At 45.5% G+C, this 19,661-nt stretch overlaps 2 protein-coding genes across 2 annotated transcripts in view; both read right to left on the bottom strand.

Annotated features, from left to right (window-relative positions):
• The window catches only part of FAM13A (family with sequence similarity 13 member A), a 167,059-nt gene extending 153,430 nt beyond the window's left edge, over positions 1-13,629 (bottom strand). Inside the window, exons 1-4 of the mRNA XM_064148581.1 lie at positions 13,556-13,629; positions 9,654-13,163; positions 8,302-8,493; positions 6,150-6,270 (exon numbers count right to left, since the gene is read on the bottom strand). Coding sequence (XP_064004651.1) covers positions 6,150-6,270; positions 8,302-8,363 — 183 coding nt within the window. The 5' untranslated portion in view covers positions 8,364-8,493; positions 9,654-13,163; positions 13,556-13,629. The remainder of the gene's footprint in view (positions 1-6,149; positions 6,271-8,301; positions 8,494-9,653; positions 13,164-13,555) is intronic.
• An 81-nt stretch (positions 13,630-13,710) lies between these two features.
• GPRIN3 (GPRIN family member 3) overlaps positions 13,711-19,661 on the bottom strand; it is a 61,471-nt gene continuing 55,520 nt past the window's right edge. Inside the window, exon 6 of the mRNA XM_064148589.1 lies at positions 13,711-17,278. Within this exon, the coding sequence (XP_064004659.1) occupies positions 14,846-17,173 (2,328 nt within the window). The 5' untranslated portion in view covers positions 17,174-17,278 and the 3' untranslated portion in view covers positions 13,711-14,845. The remainder of the gene's footprint in view (positions 17,279-19,661) is intronic.

The following is a 19,661-nucleotide window of genomic DNA, read 5'->3' as shown; positions in this document are numbered from 1 at the left end:
TTCAAACCTTTTGTTTAGTGTTTTTAGCAACCCAGTGTATGGTAGCTATGAGATGTCTCCTGTTGCTTCCTGGCAGGGACCAGGACATCGGACTGGGTTTACACAAAGCAGGGCATGTGTTAAGCAGGTGCAAAGCTGCAGTCAGTTCTGCAGGTAGGACTGCAGCCTTTCCCAATACAGAGAGGAAGCAACAGACCTGCGGGGCATGGCCACAGCAATATTTTTGGGCCCTGCACATGATGAGGAAGGAAACCCCCAGGAGGCTGCAAGGATCGCAGCGGACTCGGGGAACAGGCTCTGGCTCTGCCTCTAGCTCTGCCGGCTCTGCCTGTGAAGACATTCAGATGTGGAAACAGCCACAGCAAACAGGACAACCCCAACCCCCGTCCTCCACCACCTCTCACCTCACAGGATCACAGGATGTTAGGGGTTGGAAGGGACCCAAGGAGATCATCGAGTCCAACCCCCCTGCCAGAGCAGGACAATGCTATCTAACACAGGTCACAAAGGAACACATCCAGACAGGCCTTGAAAGTCTCCAGAGAAGGAAACTCCACAACCTTCCTGGGAAGCCTATTCCAGTGCTCTGGGACCCTTACAATAAAGAAGTTCCCCCTTGTGTTGAGGCAGAACCTCTTTTACTGCAACTTACACCCAACTGCTCCTTGTCCTATCCCAGGGAGCAAGTGAGCAGAGCCTGTCCCCCCACTCCTGGCAGCCTTCAGACACTTATGAACATTTATCAAATCCCCTCTAAGGCTTCTCTTTTCCAGACTAAAAAGCCCCAGGTTTCTCAGCCTCTCATAAGCCATGCCCTCCAGTCCCCTAATCATCCTCGTGGCCCTCTGCTACAGGGATCCAGCAGATCCCTGTCCCTCTTAAATTGGGGAGCCCAAAACTGAACACAGCATTCAAGATGAAGTCTCATCAGGGCAGAGTAGAGGGGGAGGAGAACCTCTCTTGATCTGCTGGACACACTCTTCCTAATACACCCCAGGATCCCATTGGCCTTCTTGGCCACAAGGGAACATTGCTGTGCCATGGGTAACTTGTTAGCCACCAGGACCCCCAGCTCCCTCTCCACAGGGCTGCTCTCCAGCAGATCACCTCCCAGCCTGTACTGGTGGAGTTTATTATTCCTCTCCAGACGCAGGACTCTGCACTTGTTGAACTTCATCTGGGTCCTCTGTGCCCAGCTCTCCAGTCTGTCCAGGTCTCTCTGGATGGCCTCACAGCCTTCAGCTGGATCAGCCAAGCCTCCCAGCTTGGTGTCATCAGCAAACTTGCTGAGCAGACACTCTGTGCCCTCATCAATGTCACCTCCTCCCACCCCCCCATTGCCCCCAAGTGACAAATGAATAATTAATTAAATCAAGGGTGATTTGGTGAAGAGACCAAATGCCCATACTGGTAGCACTAATGGCATCCTCAGCTTCTCACAAATACTCAGTAACTCCATGGACAGCAGTAGCCAAGGGCATTAAAGAGGCAGAGTCCCTTTACACACAGCTCGAGGCAAGGGCTGGTTTCCCTACCACTGCTGGGTCTGCAGTCTAAGTTCTTAAGGACTGGAACAAAACACAGTGAAACAAAATGACTGAGGGCTCAGTCAAAAACAGTCAACAAACAGGGTTCTGTCAACTCTGAGCCCTCAATTTCTGGCAAGGGCTCAGTTAAATTAAGCCCCAAAATGTAGCAATACACTACACCTAACCTCCCCCCAAACCTGCAGGACAGTGGCTGTGCAAGTCAAGTTCAGGTCCGAGGTGCACTAGTGTATGGAGTCATTCAGATCAAAGTCAATTCATCAGCTGCTCTAAAGTGACCTGATGGCATCTGGAAGGAACTGTTTTCTGCAAAGTTATGTCCTTTGTGACGTGGAAGACCCCAGTCAAGAGCAGATCTTCTGCAGGTTTTAGCACTAGAAGGGACCCTCCTAGTCACCTGAACATGTTGTCAGTCTAATAGAAGCCAGAGAAATAATTTCTGCACTCAGATGACTGAGCTGGAGCCTACTGGTCTTGAGTGAAGTACCTGCAAGTGATTTAGTTGGACAATGTTCCTAGAGCCTAGCAGTGACACTTTGGTACTTGCCAGCCTGTGTTGCCTCACTATGGCCTTCATCTGTTGCACCCTGTCTAGGCTGTGAGCTGTTCAACAGTTGAGTGGCTTTAAATAAACCACAACCAAAACTGTATCTGAACAGTTTGCATATTTAAGACAATAGGATTAAGATAATTGGGCTGAGTACAGAAGCTGTAAAATGTCCTGCACTGCAACTGCAGGATTTTCTGCATCCTCTGCTGTTAATGCATCCTAGTGAAAAACTTTCTCTTAGGCTAGAGGCAACAGAGAGTAAAGACATTTGTTCAAGTGGCACAGGAGGAAAGATTTTTCCAAATATGGCAGATAATCAGAAGATTAAAGAGCTTGCTACTCTTGGACATTAAGGCCAGGGCTTAGAAGACCAGCATTAGGGTGTGTCTAGATCACCAGATGAAACCTACCTACACAGCAGTTGCCTAAAATCTTCAGGAAAACCTACAACCACAGTGGTATCTAAGGACCAGAATTGCCTCTGCAACTGCCAGGTTGGCCATTTCGATGGCAGCTTATACAAAGTGACAGTCTTGAGACTAACTGCTTCCTTGCTGTTCAGTAGGCTAAAGGAGCACTGCTGGAGGGGTGTTACTCACTAGAGTGAGACATGCAAAAACTAAACCTTGGCTCAACACATTTGCCCTCTTTATTGCAAACCTGCTGCTCTTGTGGGGCTGTATGCAAACACTATATGCCCGTGACTTAAGAAGCCATGCATGGTAGATGCACCCTTTAAGTTTTAGTGGTTTCCTTAAGGCAGTGATGCATTGGGAAGATCCTTCAGAAAGGCCATGCGAAAAGGAGGGGGAGGTCAGATAGTGAGTGTGCCAGCCCTGAGCCGTGGCAGCAGGTACTCAGACAGGTGAATGCATTTCCTTTGCTAAAACCCAACATTTACCAGGGTTTATCAAGGAGGATGTAAACTTGAACATCATGCATTGCATAGCTGTACAGACATAAGGAGGGCCAGCCTCTCCAGATGGAAAAGCTAAGCTCTGCAGTGCAAGAGCTCTTCCATGATCAGCACGGGGAGGTTGCTCTCAGGTGGCCAGCACCAGAACAAGAGGACACAGCCTCAAGCTATGTCAGGGGAAATTTAGGCTCGAGGTGAGGAGAAAGTTCTTCACTGAGAGAGTCACTGGCTGCTGGAATGGGCTGCCCGGGGAGGTGGTGGAGTCACCGTCTCTGGGGCTGTTCAAGGCAAGATTGGACATGGAACTTGGTGCCATGGTCCAGCCTTGAGCTCTGTGCTAAAGGGTTGGACTTGATGATCTATGAGGTCTCTTCCAACCCTGATGATACTGTGATACTCTTGGCTTCTATAAAGATTTGACATCTCCTTTTAGAGGACAAAAGATTTGATTTGTTCCTCTTAGAAGTCAAACAAGCAGTCTCAGCCTTTTGCTCAAAGAAGACAACAACTTCAACTCTTCCCAGCTTTTCTGTGATTATGCCATAGCTAACAGCAAGGAGGACCAAATTCCACACACAATTATTGCTAAAAATCAATTCTTCAGTCAGATATTAATTTGCACTGCAAGAAATTATTTAGGGCTGCCTGCAGGTTCAAGGCATACTGCTGTATCGATCATGCTGAAGACAATTTCAGGGTAATCTCTGCAGCTTGGAGAGCCAAACCTCAGGTTGCTATTATTATTTTCTCCAAATAAAAAGAGGGACTTGGCAAGGCTAGATCTACTTCAGACTCTGAGTCCCAAAAGCACAGGTAAGAAAGATTTAAACATCCATGTGACACCATGGTTGGTGCTGCTCCCAGGTACTGTTATGGTGTTTGCATGTCACGTGTTAGTGTGACATTAAAATCAATGTGTGCTATGTATACCTGCAGGCAGTGCTTGGCTCCTTGCAAACAAGGCAGGCAGAGTTAGGAGGAGAGTTACAAGACAGAGGACTCAATAGTTTGGAACCATTTAAAAGAGATCTCATTTAAGGCAGGTGGCAATCACATACAACTTGCCAGAACATCCACAATACCACAGTAAATCTTCATTCTTCAATTAAGGTCTTAATACTGAACAGAAGAGAGTCTGCTGACAGTGCCCTTTCATATATTTAAAACCCTTGGTGTCACATTTCTCTAGCATGCTGGGAGGTTCCTAAATCAATCTGCATCTGCCTTTCCTGTCTATCAAAACCCAGTCTCCACATTCTTCTCTCACTCAAACCAATGCACACTTAAGTTAAACAATCTGCCAGGAACTTCATATTTATTTTTGCATCTCTCTGTCTCTTAGCAAGAAAAAGAAAGTGAAACAATAAAACCTCTGGGTGGATTCCTGGCCTAACAGGGTTTTGTATGCCTCTCTGACATCTGGAAATAGAATTGTCTGGGGTTTTGTTTTGATTAGACATATGAAATTTCAAGGATATAAGCCACAGCACTGAAAGACCCAAATAATTTAGTCAAGAAAAACCTGCCAAACAAATTAAAGAAGTATGAAAGCTCTTTTGGATGCCTTGCAGTGGTGGAAAAGTGAACAATAAGAGCAGATTGCCTCGTGTTTGGACAAACAGAAGAGCACAGGGTGCCCTAGCAGAGAGAGGTTTCAGGTATTTTTTGCTCTTTCTTTTTTAACCTGCAGTGGGGACAAATAATATCAGCTGTTCTAAAGGTGGACACTACCTTCACACGTGTAGCCATTAAAAAGAATCTTTAAGCTATACCACATAGCTCTCTCCACTTTTCCCCCGCCCCAGCAGCAGGTTCTGCAAAAGCTCCAGCTTCTGTTTCAGCAGCAATTAGGACAGCTTAAGGACTGCCCTCAGTTTTGTAATCTCTCTCGTCAGTGCTGTCTTGTCAATTTGTTTGCAGGAGCTATTCCAGCCTATACAGGAGCTGTGCTAGAAAGAAAAAGCACAAGAAGAAATGGGACAGATTTTCTCCCTGCAAGCAAAGGAGTGAACATTATGAGATGGTCACTGCAGCTCTGTGCCTGTGGGTAGTGTGCCTCATGGAACTACCCAGTGGAGAAAATATGACTGCTTCCTGTTCCACCTGTGCTGCCACAGGGCAAGGCCAGGGAAGCTGGCTGTGGCTTTGCTATGGCTGAGGGAAATGTGAAAGATGAGTGGCAGATAGGGAAGAAAGTACTCATTCCCTTCTGCCCCAGGGAGCAGAAACAATATATTGGCTGTGTTGTTTGCACTCTGTTTGATGATCTCAGGATATGTCCCCAAAGTACAGGAACTGATGTCAATAAATGCAAGACAGTTACTAGTTATCACTTGTGGCAACGTCCAAAAATTGAAGAGCACATGAGAGTGAACAAGTAACCTTCCCACTCTTCTGAACAGTCCTTCAAAATCAACCAAACCAAGCTGGAAAAGTGGGTGAGTCTGGGAGGAGAGAGCACTGTTTAGGATGCATAGGAGGTATAGCCTGCTGTAGAATAAGTTGTGCAGCAGGGAAGTCAGGGTGGATACTACAGTGTCTCAGGAGAGAAATATACAAGCATGCAGAGCCATGTCAATAAAGGCAAAGAGAGAAATCTGTAACAAAGAATGTCTCTCATCATTAACTAAAACTGGGTCATATACTTAATTTGCATTTGCCTCAGTTTGTAGGACTCATCTGATGACATTCTCTTCCCTAAACTGCCATATAGCTCTCAGCTTCCTTAGCTAGCAATTATCTTTCAAATAGCTGGCACACATAAAGATATGGTCATACAGAGTGAGGGGACACATCTGGATACGACTGAAGTGAGAGTCAGCCCTACTTACTCCCCATTCCTTCTCTCTTGGAGCCAGTAAAAACCAGGGAAGCTTGTCCACCACCTTCTGCCTACAGAGCAGGTGCTCAAAGCATTCAAAACCCATTGGGAGCCCAGAAATTTCAGAAGGGTGAGTAACCCATATGCAGAGAGACAGTATCTTGCCAGAGGCTTTTCCCCTTAGATTAAGACTTACTAAACCTAAGCAATCAGTGTCATAAATCAATAACTCAGTAAATATACTTATAAAAGGAAGAGACAAAAAATGTGAGGTGTTTCCAAATCACAGGGGAGCAGCCTTGTGGATAGCCTCACCTCTGTCAATTCCTGAGCAGACCTTGTTTGTCTCTCCTCCTTCCACAGCCCAGGAATCCTCAGCTCATCACGGATGTGGAGGCTTTGCCAAACCCAGCAGCCATTCCTATACAATAGCCATCTTTCGGGGGGAAAAAAAAGCAGGTGCTGATCATTTGCGTTTTAGCTGCCAGGATATTTGTCACCAGCCTGTGAGAAACACACCCTTAACTGCTCAGCTTTCTTGTCTTTTTGATGTTATGTAAGTGGATTTAGAGAAAAAACACTGCCGTGAGCAGGTTTCTAACTAGGAAAAGAAACGAACAGAATTACTGAATTAAGGCAGAACCTTGGCAGGAATGATCCAAATCCTTTCCTTGTGTTGCAGCCCACAGCAAGCTATTAGAAAACATTAAAAAAAAGTTAATTCATCACTAACAGAGCATAGCAAAGACAAATTTCCTTTGCAGGCTGGCACCCTCTCTGCTAAGTTGCTGTGATCCCGTTTAATTTGACTTCTGTAAGAGCAGAGGGTGCTTTAGGAAGCAGGGTGCTCCACGATGCAAGCATCAGTACTCTCACTCCTACAAATAGGGCTGAAATATGAGCAGCACTAGGGCATACATTACCATTTCCTACACTGTGCTCACAACTTTCTGTCAGTACAGACATGCAGACTCTCATTACTACTTAGAGCTGCCCTCTGTGAGCTACCTACTATCAAGTTGTTTCATTACCAGCAGCTTTGTAGAGATACCAAGTATCCACCATGACCTGCCCTCAACAGGAGATAAAAACACCCCACGCTGCTCTCAAATGAGCCCACATTTATCAAGATAGTTGCAGATTTAAGCTCCTACTTTTTAAAGCATTGGCCAGTAAACCTACCCATTCCAGGTTTTCAAAGGAGAAACTTGAAATTCAATGAGGAAACCTGAAGTTTTCCACTCACGATACCGTCACCTACCACAGAGTGGTTCTGCTGGGATTTGAATACCTAAAGGTATGGTGGTTTCTTCAGCTGGTGAAAGAAGTGCAGTAGATACCCTGGGCTGTAGTGCTGCTGGTTGAAAAGCTCACAGTAAATCAGCTGATGCATGAGCAAGAAGCCAGAATGCATGAACTCATAAATGAAGGCACCATCTCCCTGAAACTGCTATGTTACCTAAAATCTGTGTCAGATGAAAAATATGCACTGGTGATTATTGGTTAGATAGTGCAGAAAACATGCTAGGACCCTGTCCCTTTTTCTGCTGGGCCAGCTCCCTGAGGCCATGTATTTCATAGGCTTTTTTCCTATTGCAAAGTCTACAAGGATGAAGCAGGAAAGAGAGACCTCAGATTTACTGCCTACAAAGACAGCTTGCTAACCGAGTCACAGAGCTGAACAAACCCAGCTACTGGAAGGGAAACACCCTTCTCTTGGCAGTTTAGGGAAGAACTAATCTTTGGCAGCTGCTGGCACACAAGAATCTGAACCATATGACAAAGAATGTGACAAAACTCATCAGTAAAATACCCCATGTGATTGCCCAAAGCACCGGGCAGTTAGTTAAGTAGCCTGAACCCTAGCAGATACAAGAAGTATAGAGACACAGAGCAAAGGGCACAAGAATTTCTGGGAAGAGGGCTTCAGCTTGGAGTGAGCAGCCAGAAAATCTCAAGTAGCAGAGGCATCCTGCAGCTACGTTGTTTCAGGATCTGTTCTGCTTCTCTGCCCATGCCACAGGAAGGAATACATGGAGGTGGAGCCCTCCACGCTCTCCAGTAGTAGACAGGCACATGGAAATACTATTCCTGTAACACTATCAGATCAGAATACTTCATTGCCATCATCCGTTATTTTATATTCTTCTGTACTATGAAATAAAACTTTTGTTTCTTTTTGGGGATGAAAATGGTTCAGGTTATTCTGATGCTGATGTTCTCAGTATTGTTCATGGTGTGCATACCTGCCGGTGGTGGCAATTTGCTAGAACAGTGACACCACTGGGTTAAAACACTGTCTCCTGTGCACCTCAACTCCTGGGCTGCTGAGCTGGATGAATAAATGTGTTGCTGCGTGGCAACAGGCTGCTGAAAGGCTGAGTGAATTCATGCAGAAGGGCAGAGCTGTGGCTGCCGTAAAAAAGCCTGCACTCAGGAACAGCTACGAAAAGGCAATGGCACTTACACAGAAGGAAGTCGATAGGTCTCCTCTCCAGCAGGGACAGTGTATGGTGGCTTCCACCACATCGAGCTTTGCAAGGCGCCAGGTCTCAGGCCTGAATTCAGACAGCACTTTGTAGCTGCTCAGTCTTACAGACATTCACAGATATAAGTCAGAAGGGCTGCGCCAAGAAGTTCTTTCTTTTCCCGTGTCAGCCTACACACAGAGACCCAGAATAATTAAGACAGTGTTCATTTTATTGTATTCAGCATGAAAACCAGGAGATGTAAAACAGCAAAACATTAAATTCCTAAGGGACTCAATCGAGTGGGAAACATTGCTTTAGTATCACTATAAGACTTCTTCACATGCAAACCTCTGATGGGATGTCTCAGATGAATGCCACAGTACACCTGGAAGCCTAATACTAGCTTTACTTTGTACAGTACACTATGTTCAGTCATGTAACCACAAAAATAATAAAGCCACAATAACATTAGCTGTCATCAGAAGCCCCCAAGTTGGTTTTCTTCTGCTGCCAACTGACTGACAACCATCATTTTTATGGAGCTTGCAACAGCCAAGAATTTGATGTTCACCTTACTCCCTCTGCCTTTAACTCTGATTGGAAACTCCCCGTGCTTTCTAGTGTTCAACTGAGACCTTACTTCAGATGTAACTTTATGAACCATGAACGCAGGATTCTTTCTCTTCCATTTTACTCAAGTTCCTCAGGGCATTGTCTAAACTTGCATTAGATGGACTTGAAAACACTACACACTGGACTAAAGGAAGTGTTATCAAGAGAACTCTCCAGCTGAAGAGTCACCTGTTGTAGTACAGCTACTGAGAAACACTTAACAGACTCATATTCTGCAGCAGACAACTGCTGGAGACTGCTGGCAGAAGTGTCATTTACTTTACTCCACAGAGTGTCAGTCTTAACAGTAAGCTAACAAAAACTTAAGGACCAGCACTTCAAATGGGACTTGGGTGATGTGATTCTGCTCCTGCTAAGCTCAGATGCTTGCTGTCACCTGAAGCCTTTGTGTAGAAAACAGATTGTACACTCAAGTGTGGATTTCTACAAAGCTCAGGAACCAGTGTGTATTTCTGCATGCCTCAGCCAACACACTTGCTGTTGACAGTCTAGAAACAGATTGGCCAACTGGTGGGGTTTGGTTTTTTTAAGATACATCTCTGGGAATTGTTTTGAAGACCAGATAATGAGAAAATCCTTCTTTCTGCATTGCAGAGTAATCTAAATTTGCCTCAGAATTGCAGAAAATGCTAAGCCTCCAGCATTCAATCACAAGGGCAAAGAGAAAAGATCATCTTAGAGTATGAGTAATGTACCTGCACACACACATGCTTACCTATAGCAAATAATTCCTAGAGGAAAAAAATATCTCCTGTCTCCGTGATCTGGCTCAGAAATAACATTTTTTTCCCCTTAAAGAAGCCTGTTAATGAAAGATACATTTCATGTTACAAAATCTTCCTAACCAGGATTTGATGCAAAATCCACATTATAACCTCAGGGAAGAAAAGCTGCTCAGAAAAGCATAAACCTCAATAAATCTGAGAGGATCAACAAGGGGGAAAAAAAAAAAGATAAAAGGATGATACCAATTTCAGCTTGGTTCAATTCAACTGTAATACTTCATTCTTTCTACCCAACGTCTACACTGACTCAAATGGGATAATTTAGGCTCCTAAGAGAACGCTGCAGGCATTTCAGTGTGCAGGACCTGACCTCCAGGCCCACAGAGCACCGCAGCAGCCTGTGAGTCCAGAGGTATTTGGTAGCGTGCAGCGCTTGGGTAAGGATCTATGCGCGTACTTTTACGATGACTAAAAACAGGTAACATACAGACATGACAGTCACCCAAAAGCAAACCAGCAGAGGCTGAGATGCTACATGAACACGTAAAAGGAGTGGGGGGGGGGAGGAAAAGAGGGGAGAGTATCCTTCAGACCATGGCCCTTAACTTCTTAAGCCCATGGAGCCTGATGATCAGTTGTCTCTTAATTCAGGGCAGTCATCTCCAGAAGGTGGGCATGAAAGGCTTACTCTGTCTTGGAAACCTTTTGCACTGATTCTTTAAAGAGTGTAGAAAGATGGACACAGAACAAGACAATGAAGCTAATAAGCTAATCAATTTTGTACTTTCATGCAAACCTTACCTCTACAGAGCCAAGTAAGGGAACAGTGCTGTGGCAGATTCCATTATTTACAAACTAAAAACCAGTGGCAGCCAACTTGAATTTTCCGTGAGCTTCAACACTGGTTTTAATTTGGATTTCCACTTTTAACACTTCACTATATTCATATAGCATATATTCATCTTTTCTGAATGTCCTTAACATACTTCTCCAAATGGAGCATTCTACAAGCCCTGAGGGGGTGGCAGCAGTTATAAACAGGCTGTTTGCCTGGTGGTTTTATTGAGTATTGGATATATCTGAATGCAGTAGCAAAACACAGGTAAAAGCAATGGCACACCAACAATAAAAAATAAGTGTGAGCTCAGATTGAACAGGCAAAGCTTAAGCAAACCATTGCCTTTACAGACACAGGAACAGGAGCTCCTTGTGAGGCACCAACATCAGCTTTGGTTTACTCCTCTTCTTCATCCCTTTCTTGCCATATTTATCAAGAATTCCTTCTTGTATATTCAAAAAGAGGTTTTCTTCCTCTCAAATGGAGGAGACATCTATCTCCTCCTTGTCCCTTCATTTTTTTTCCCACTCTTTTTTTTTTTTGCAAAAGTACTTCTGCCCCAGGCAATGCAAAGCTGGTAGATCCCAAACAAGTGCATACAGACAGTGGTGGATGTCACAGCCCCACATGAAATCCAGACTATCCTGTAAATTGCCTGCAATGAGATTCTCCTTCAATGTTGTCGTACAAAGCTTGAATTGAGACATGCTTGTTCTCATCTTTCCTAGTGGCTCCTGAATTGATACTAAATCTAAATCTTCCACTCTCATTCACTTCTGGCCAGGTCAGGCCTCACAGAAGACACAACCACCAGGGAAGTTTCCTTACAGTAAGATTCTTCCCAAAATTTTTCTCATCTTGCAACAAACTGAGTTACTGCTGGCTAGAGCTGGCTAGGCTCTCAGGAATGACCTTCTGGTTGGAACCCTCTTTTTACTCACTTAAATACATTCCCATGGTTGTTAACCATCCAACCAACACCACAAGATTCTAAGTCACTGGGCAGAGTTAACAATCTAACCAATGCAATGTGATTCTGAGTCATTGGGCAGAGAAAAAGACCAGGGTGGTGGCACACAGATTACCTCCTCCTACCTTCTGCCACACCACTACTTCAAGCACACTTCATCTGTCAATGCTGACATAAGTCTTCCTTGGCTGCTACAAGACCACTCACGTGCATAATATTTTTAGTGCCAGTTAGCAATTGTGGTTTTGTTTTGCTGCTGGTTAAAGATGCATCATCTCTACAAGGATTCACACTGTTATCTAGACACTGTACACAGGAGAAAGCATAGATTACCAGTGTTAAATTAGCAAGTTGCCTACAGTCTTGTCCTAGCAAGGCAAACTAAAACCCTAAAATAATTTCCATGAGCTGTGCTGGTGATTATGGACTCATTTTTGTGTTGTTGGGTTTTGGCACGTTATTGCTTGACTTCACATGCACAGCTGCATGTGCCCATCAGGCAGCATCACTGATATTTTGCAGGTTTTCTATCACTTGTATGTTCCCAGAACACAAAAGCACAGTGCTCTAGGAACACTGCCAGGGCTGTTCTGATCATGCCCGTGCAGTTGTTCAGGTGTGTCCACTTAGTAAGCTGCCTGTTGGCATTTTGTGGTACACATGTATTGGTGACATTTCCTTGAAAGAGAGGCCATTTGGGGAAGGAGGTGTGCATGGACTAGCTGGTGAAGGACTCTCAGCTGGAAGGTGCTGCAGGGAACTAGGAGAGATCTCCTATTCCTTGTGATGAAGACTTAATTCCAGTGCTGCCCCACCACACTACTCACTCATTGCCAAGCTGTTTGGCCTCAAAAAAGCATCTCATATGCTAGGAATATTCTGGAGAGCTTAAGCTAAAGGATAAAGTTAATGGAAATCAATGAATGCACTGTAGCCATTTATTCTCCTCTGGAGAACAAAAAAGACAATCCATTTATATATTCAGACTGGGCATATTGCTAAAGGGACGGTCCAGAGTACACTGGCTCACAATGCTACAGCAAGGGAGACAGGGGAGAGAAGGATGTGAGCTGAGCCACAAGACACCATTTCACAGCAAGACAGGCTGGACAGCAGCTAGTGAGGGAGTGGGGAGAAGGGAGGCAAAAAAGGAGCATCACAAGTCTCAGACCTGGACAGGACACAGCAAACACCATGAATAACTTGGGAAACCTCTTCAGGGCTGACAAGGATACAACACCAGAAGAAACAACAAACTTGTCAACTAACCTGACTTAATGATACTGCCAATATTAATCCCACATAAAATTTAACATGAACCTCACATCTCAGACACTGCTAGAAACAGAGAGAAGAAGACTTTTCTCCTGCTAGGCAGATGTGGGAAGACACTCACTAACGTAGTATGTCAGAATGAGCAATTCAGCATCATGATGAAATAATGTACAGAAATGGCATAAGGATGTGCCACAGAGCTCCCAAATATACCCTGGAGGAAAACTAGAGTCAGTTCAGTACTACACCTGGGGGCAACATCTTTCATCAAACTGGGTTAAACATGGTATCTTACAGCAGTTTATCTCTCTGCTGGGGAACAAATGCCCCTCAAAACCTGCATTGAAGGCTCGACAGTTGATGCAGTCAAAAAGCCTGGCCTCTTAAATAAAAGGGGATCACCTCTGGTCTGCTTCACTGAAAAAAAAAGGAGAAAAAAAAAACTCATTTATGCTGCATAAACCTGTAAGATTCACAGAGCAAGTTATAATAGTAAGACCTACTGAATAAGCCAGGTGTGCTACTAGAGACAGAACTGAATTATTATAATGATCCACGAAAAATCTTTAATGGAATAAAAATAACCCATATGTAACTCTAGCACTCTGCAGGATTACAACACCCAAATCCTCAGTGCTCCACAGGATTGAAAACTAAATTTTCTACAAGCTGCAGTTCTTCAGCCTCCCATCATGAACTCTGGTAAACAACAGTGGGAAACACATCTCCCAGGTTGAAAAATATGTGGCAAGTATACATTTAAGACATTATTGTATATGACACTTTTGGAGAAACAGTCACTAAGCTACCTTTTATTAGCAGTCTCCAACTTTTCTAACGTTAGAAATACAGCAAAGATTGTCTCAAGATTTCAGTGCTCCTGTAAAATAAATGTTTCAAGTTAACAATTGAATAGTTTATTATATAGAGAGCATTAAGTGGAACAAAATACACACAGGCTAAATAAATGGTATTCATTTATGAAAGGCAGCAAGAAAAGCACCAAAATACTGCAAAAGGGTAGAGCTGGATAAGGACTTCAAAGGAAAAACATTGTTGTAAGACACTAGTCATGTGGGTTCACGGACCCAGACACACAGGATAGCCTGCTCCTATGGGAAAATGTTACTGTGCATCTCTGGAGGGAGAAAAGAAGATTCACATCACCTTAGAGAGTGATTTAGAGGAGAGGTGCTCAGTGCTGCGGGAGGCTGGGAGCATGGGCTACCCACCCTGGCTGAGGAGCCAGACAGCTCGCTGCTCTTGAAAGACTTGGCTGGAATGCTACCACACGAGTGAGGGCATCTGCTGGCTGTGGATACGTCTGCCATGCTCTCATGTCCCTCGCCTGCCCTTTGTGCATCTCCTGATTATACCTTAAGTGTGGCTGACGCAGGGGAAAAAAAGCCCGCAGAGTACCTCCCTTTCTCACTTCCCCTTCTAGCCGCTGGCTTACCTGCTCCCAGAGAGAGCATCCTTCAGCCTTCATCCTCACTCTTTCTCTGATTCTCCATCTCACAGGGAGAAGACCTGGATCTCTGGGGCTCACGTGACAACGGTTCCCCACAGGATCAACGGAAGTCAGACTGCTCAGTTATCAGCGCCTGCACGGTTTACGCAGACTCATCTCACTGTTGAGTAATTTACACACTAGGTAACTCGTCTTGTTTCAGGTCTCTACAGCTGTAGAATCTCAGTTTCACCTCACCCCCCTTCCTCTAGCCCACCCATTTGTACAAGACCTTGTGATGCACACAAATAGTTTCCCATAGAACTTGTGACAATTCCTCTGCTTCTTGCTTTGCGAGAAGGTGCTGCTCCACCTTGGCGGCAAGGCGGCAGCTCGACTTTGTGCTTTTGCTAAGTACCTAGCTTCTCATCTGGCAGGAGCGGGGATGGGGTCACACTGTGGAAACACACCAGCTGTGGCAGTAAGAACTGTGCAATGGAGAGTGTGGCTACTCGGAAAACAAAGGGAAATAATTTTCCACTGCTGCTGCATCACAATCCCAATAACGCTACTGGACAGCGGGACTCAAGACTGGAGGGCAGGGATCCTCTCTACCGCTGCAGGCATCTACACATTCCTGCAAACCACATCAGTCTAAGACAGAAGAGGGAGCAGGTCGGACACAGCAATTAGGACGCCTAAAATTCTGCAGCATGGACTGGAACACGTTGTGCTGCCTGCCTTTCAGTTTTTTGTTTGAGGATGTGTCCGAGGAAATGGATTTCCGAGACTGACTGTTCTGGGACCGGATCAGTTTCTCGTGTTCTCGTATTTGTCTCTGTAGGTGGTTCTGGATGGCAATTCCCAGGGATTCCGGATCGAGGGAAGCACCATAAACCTCCCATGTCATGCCCTGCTCGTCCCAAATAACATCCCTGACGTGTTTGGACTGCTTCACCTGCACTTTTGCCTCCATGGCTGGAGTGGGGACCTTTTTGTTTTCCCTCACGCTTGGCAAGGCCTGAGCTGAAGCAGGAAGAGCTGCTGTCTGCATCTCATGTCTGGACTCCTTGGCCTGGAGGCCTTGCTGCTGGGGAGCTGATGATGCCTCCAAGGGAGGGGTGAGATGTGCAGAATTCACACTCAACTCAGCCTGGCCAGTGTCTCTCTGTCCTCTGCTCTCTTTTTTACACGCAACCTCTGAGCATGCCTTTATGCAGACAGTGACAGGGTGGCTAACACTCGTCCCTCCTTTAGGATCAAGCACCACCGAGTTTTCTTCCTTTGGTTTCACCACAGATTTGTCAGGAATGGCCTCCTCTTGATGTGCACCCTTACTTTGCACAGGCTTTTGATCAGAACTGTCCAGGATCTCCTTCTGCTTGACCTCACTGCCTGTGCTATTGAGTAAAGGTAACCAGCTGCTTCCTGCATCAGGGACAAGATCTCGCATGTTGTTCTTGGTTCCTGGGACAGTGGCCACAGAATTAGGGCTTGGTTCACCAGTGCCAGACCCAGTTTGTGCTGGAGTTTGATTACTGGAGCCAACTGCAAGCTTCTCAACAGGTATGGGCTTTGGTGGGACTTGAGCATCCATTGGCAGCTGAGCAGCATCCTTGCCACCACAGGCTGCACCAACTGTTTCAGCATCATGCACAGATGTCCCTTGGGAGGTAAGGGCTGCTGGGGAGGAGGAGAGAACAAGTTTTGCATTAGCTGGAGGCACCACATCAGATGGGAAAACAGGCAGTTTCACAGCCTGAGTTTGGGCTGGAGCAGCCACAGCCGTAACAACAGCTGACTCTGACATGATACCAGGAGAACATGGGGACTTTTGTCTAGAGGATATACTGTCAGTAATTGCAGTCTGGCTCAGCCCTGTTCCTCCTTGGTAAATTATGTGCAGTTCTTCCTTCTCTTCTGGAGGTGGATTCCCTTTTAAGAAGGCTGCAAGGATACTGGGACTGGTGGAGGCCGATTTGCTCTCCACAGTAGCCACAGCCTGAACCTCAGCATCTCGCCATGTTCTGCTTACTGCTTCCTGAGTTAAAAAGCTGCTCTCTGGCTGAACTGTCATTGTACCCATTTCTCTGTATTTGCAGAGGTGAGTGGGGCCTGGACTTCCCAGCTCACTGACTGTGTGGTCTATGGAATGTGGACCTCCTTGGCTAGACTGGACTGGTGCCTTGCTGCTCTGCACCACTTCAGTTTTACCTGTGAGATGCAACTGTGCAGCATCTGCAGCCACACTTTTTGCCTCCAGACTGGTTTGTGGGTCTCTTCCCAGGCCAGCTTCGCTGTGCCTCACTGGCAAGGCAGGCTGACACACAGCAGAACTGGTTGCTGTTCCCCTGTCTTTCTCCCCTGTTTGCAGAAGTTTTGCCTGAGAAGTACAACAGGACTCATCATCCCTGATAGGGTCACCCAGGGAAGAATAACTTAAAACCTCAAGTGCTGGCTGATCATCAGTTCCTGAAGGTTTCAAGGCAGAGTCATCCATTTGCGTCAGGGAGCTCGTTTTTGCCTGGCTGCTTTGCATAAACTGGCGGGAGCTCTGGGGGGCTGGCATCATCTCTGGCCCCTGCCCCTCCAAGGGAGCTTCTGCTGTGGTTAGAGCTGGTGCTGCTAGTCCCTGGCTGCCTGCTGGCTGGGAGGAATCTGCAGGATCTACAGCTGCAGGACACCCCTCTGCAACTTGGCTGGTGAGCCCAGGAGGAAAGGCTTCCTGCTGGCTAGCATTGTCCTGAGGGCACTGCTCACACCTCTGCACACTGGTGGCTGCTGTGCATTTCAGATCGAACAAGCAAACTCCAGCAGAGCCAGATGGCATAAATGGGAAGCCATTGCTGGTCTTCTCTTCAATGGGTAGTTGGGGCTGGTGTTTAGCAGACTGTAAGTCTCCCAGGCAGTCCTCTCTCTCAGAAGCTGTGACCAGGGAAAGCTTGGCAGATCTCAGAGGATCTGGTACAGTCCCCATGGACTGTCTTCGAGACGTTGTTTGCCCTCAGCTTCTCCTTGGAGCTTTCTTGGTGGTAGGTACAGCGCGACAAGCTGCTGGCGACAGGTTTCCTGCAAAGCTAATCTGTTAATGAAAGAAACACAGTGTTAGCAGCAGACAGATTTAAGAGGAAAAAGTACCCAGAACAGATTGACTTTACAGCTTGGAGATAACCACTTGCAGGCAAAAGGGAAAGTTAAGCACCTGGTTCATCTCAGAAATCATGTAATTTACATGGATTTCAAGATCTCCCAATTCTGATACTAGGCAACTTCAAGGCAATACTAGGGACAAAGCAACGACAGCTTCCCTGCTCTTGGTACATTCATGAAAACAGTTAAAAACCTGAGATTTATGAACAGGGTGAACGGGAGGGGGAGCAGATTCTGTGTGGACGTTTGAGGTCACTAAATAAACTCAGTGCAGTAAACTCCTCCAGCAAGACACGTGTGGCAGGAAAGGTGTGCTATCTTGCCTACTGTGAAGAGTAGATCCCATTCACACCGTGTGACTTGAGAAGATCCCACACCTTTGCTGAGCACCAGTTCCCCCTTCTCACAGAAAGCCCTTCTCTAACTCCACTACCCCCAAAGACATGCTCACAGGGACAACAGGTCAATTCAGACTAATGTGGATGAATGCAAACCTCACTTGTACAAGTAATACATATGGAGGGATGACAACTTACTGGCTGGTACAAATCAGCACCAAAATCTACTGCACCATACGGCACTGGGGCTGTGTACATGCTACTTTCACATTTAGATCCTTTGAAATAATTATGAGGAAGCCAGCTCGATTAATAAATAGGGGCAAAGATGATCTAGAAGTCCATTTACACACAGGTGGAATAAACTGGAGGAGGAACATTGCAGCACTGCAGAACAGGAAAGGGCCATGCCATACCCAGTGGAACACTGGAGAGGGATTTTAGGCACCCAGAGCAGTTATTCAGGTTGTAATCCAGCCAGGACTGCAGAGAAACCATCACTTCAAACAGGAGATGATCTTCAAATATGCTTGTTGGCTGAGTTTTCAAAAGGACTTAGCACTGTCCAACTCAGACCTTGCTAGAAGCCAAGGGCCGGATGCCTGTCAGCATCAGCACAGTGGTGACAGCTGATAAAATCCCACCTCAGCCTTTTAAATTGCAGGCTACCTATGCTTGTTTGAAAGGTTTTTCCCAGCTGAATGCTGGCAGCAAAACACAGGTAGAAGATCCGGGAGACCTGGGGGAAAATTACTGTACCTCTGAGCGCCCATGTCTCTGCAGGCACACAGAGGAGTTTTCTTTGCTACGTTACCTGGGAGACGCTGCTGGAAGGAGCTGTGCAATCACTTAGCTGTTCCAGACCCTTCCTACCCATTAACAAAATCAGCAAAAGTCCCTTCCAGAAAACATCCCCACTCTCCTCTCTCTGTCTGAATGGCAGTACAGCTTCCTTAGCTTCTGTAAAATGAATTCTAAATTCTACCTTGAAAGAGCAATGGGAGAAAAAAAGCTCAGTGAAAGGACAATTAAAACAAAACCAATAAGTTTGTTTTTCTAAGAAAAGGAAAATGCTTTCTTATTAATTAAGATTTATGTCTTTTAAATAGTAATCTTTTATACTGTCTCTCTGGGGTCTGTCCAAACCACAGAGACACACAGTCTGCTAAGTTCAGTAAGCCCTGAAAAACTGTGATCCTGCTCCTTAAAAGATCCCTAGTTTTCCATCTGCAATCCGTGCCAGCAGCTCTGCATCACTCCAAAATGGCTTTCCAGCAAAGCTAAAGATTGCTAAGCCTTGAACACTGAACCTATATAATCCAGGCTGAAAACAGGTGTAAGTTAGTGACCACCTACAAGATGTCTTCACTTTGTGCTCAGTTTAAAGCCATCCAACATACTCCTGAAGGAAAGAACAACTGTTACAAACTCACGCTGTTGTAGCATGAAGGTCTAATGACTGTGAGGAGAGGAGCAGATGGCTTTGGGCATCTGTTTGTCTAAACTGTGCTACTCACCTCTTTCCTTTCCCAAATATTGATCCAAACCAAACCAGTTTATACAACTGGGCAGGACATTTTTTACTTTTTGGTTTTTAAGAGGCAGAGTTTATTTAAGAGCAATTAAAACATAATGGAACAAACACAAACCCTGGTTATAGGAAGAGAAGTAGTGCCCGGTAAACAGTTTCAGAAGAAATAACAATAGCAGAGCAAATCTGTTTCTCTTTGTTATGCAAAACCCGGGAAAGGCAACCTGCACACTGGAGCATTGCTTTTAGCTCAAACCCACCCACGGGGGAATGATTCCTAATTTTTCAATTAAGTGAATTAGTTCTGATCTAAACGCCCACACAAATTCTCCCCATCTGTTTAGTGGCTCTTCACCAGCATTACTAGAAACACACATTTTAAACGACTGTCACATGTGCTAATTAAAAGTGATTCTGCTACTGAGCCCTCATCATGTAATAGTGAG

This window comes from Pogoniulus pusillus, chromosome 9 (assembly GCF_015220805.1).
Source record: "Pogoniulus pusillus isolate bPogPus1 chromosome 9, bPogPus1.pri, whole genome shotgun sequence".
Taxonomy (NCBI): Eukaryota; Metazoa; Chordata; class Aves; order Piciformes; family Lybiidae; genus Pogoniulus; species Pogoniulus pusillus.
The sequence above is the reverse complement of the archived record's forward strand: the minus strand, read 5'-3'. Positions and strand labels throughout refer to the sequence as shown.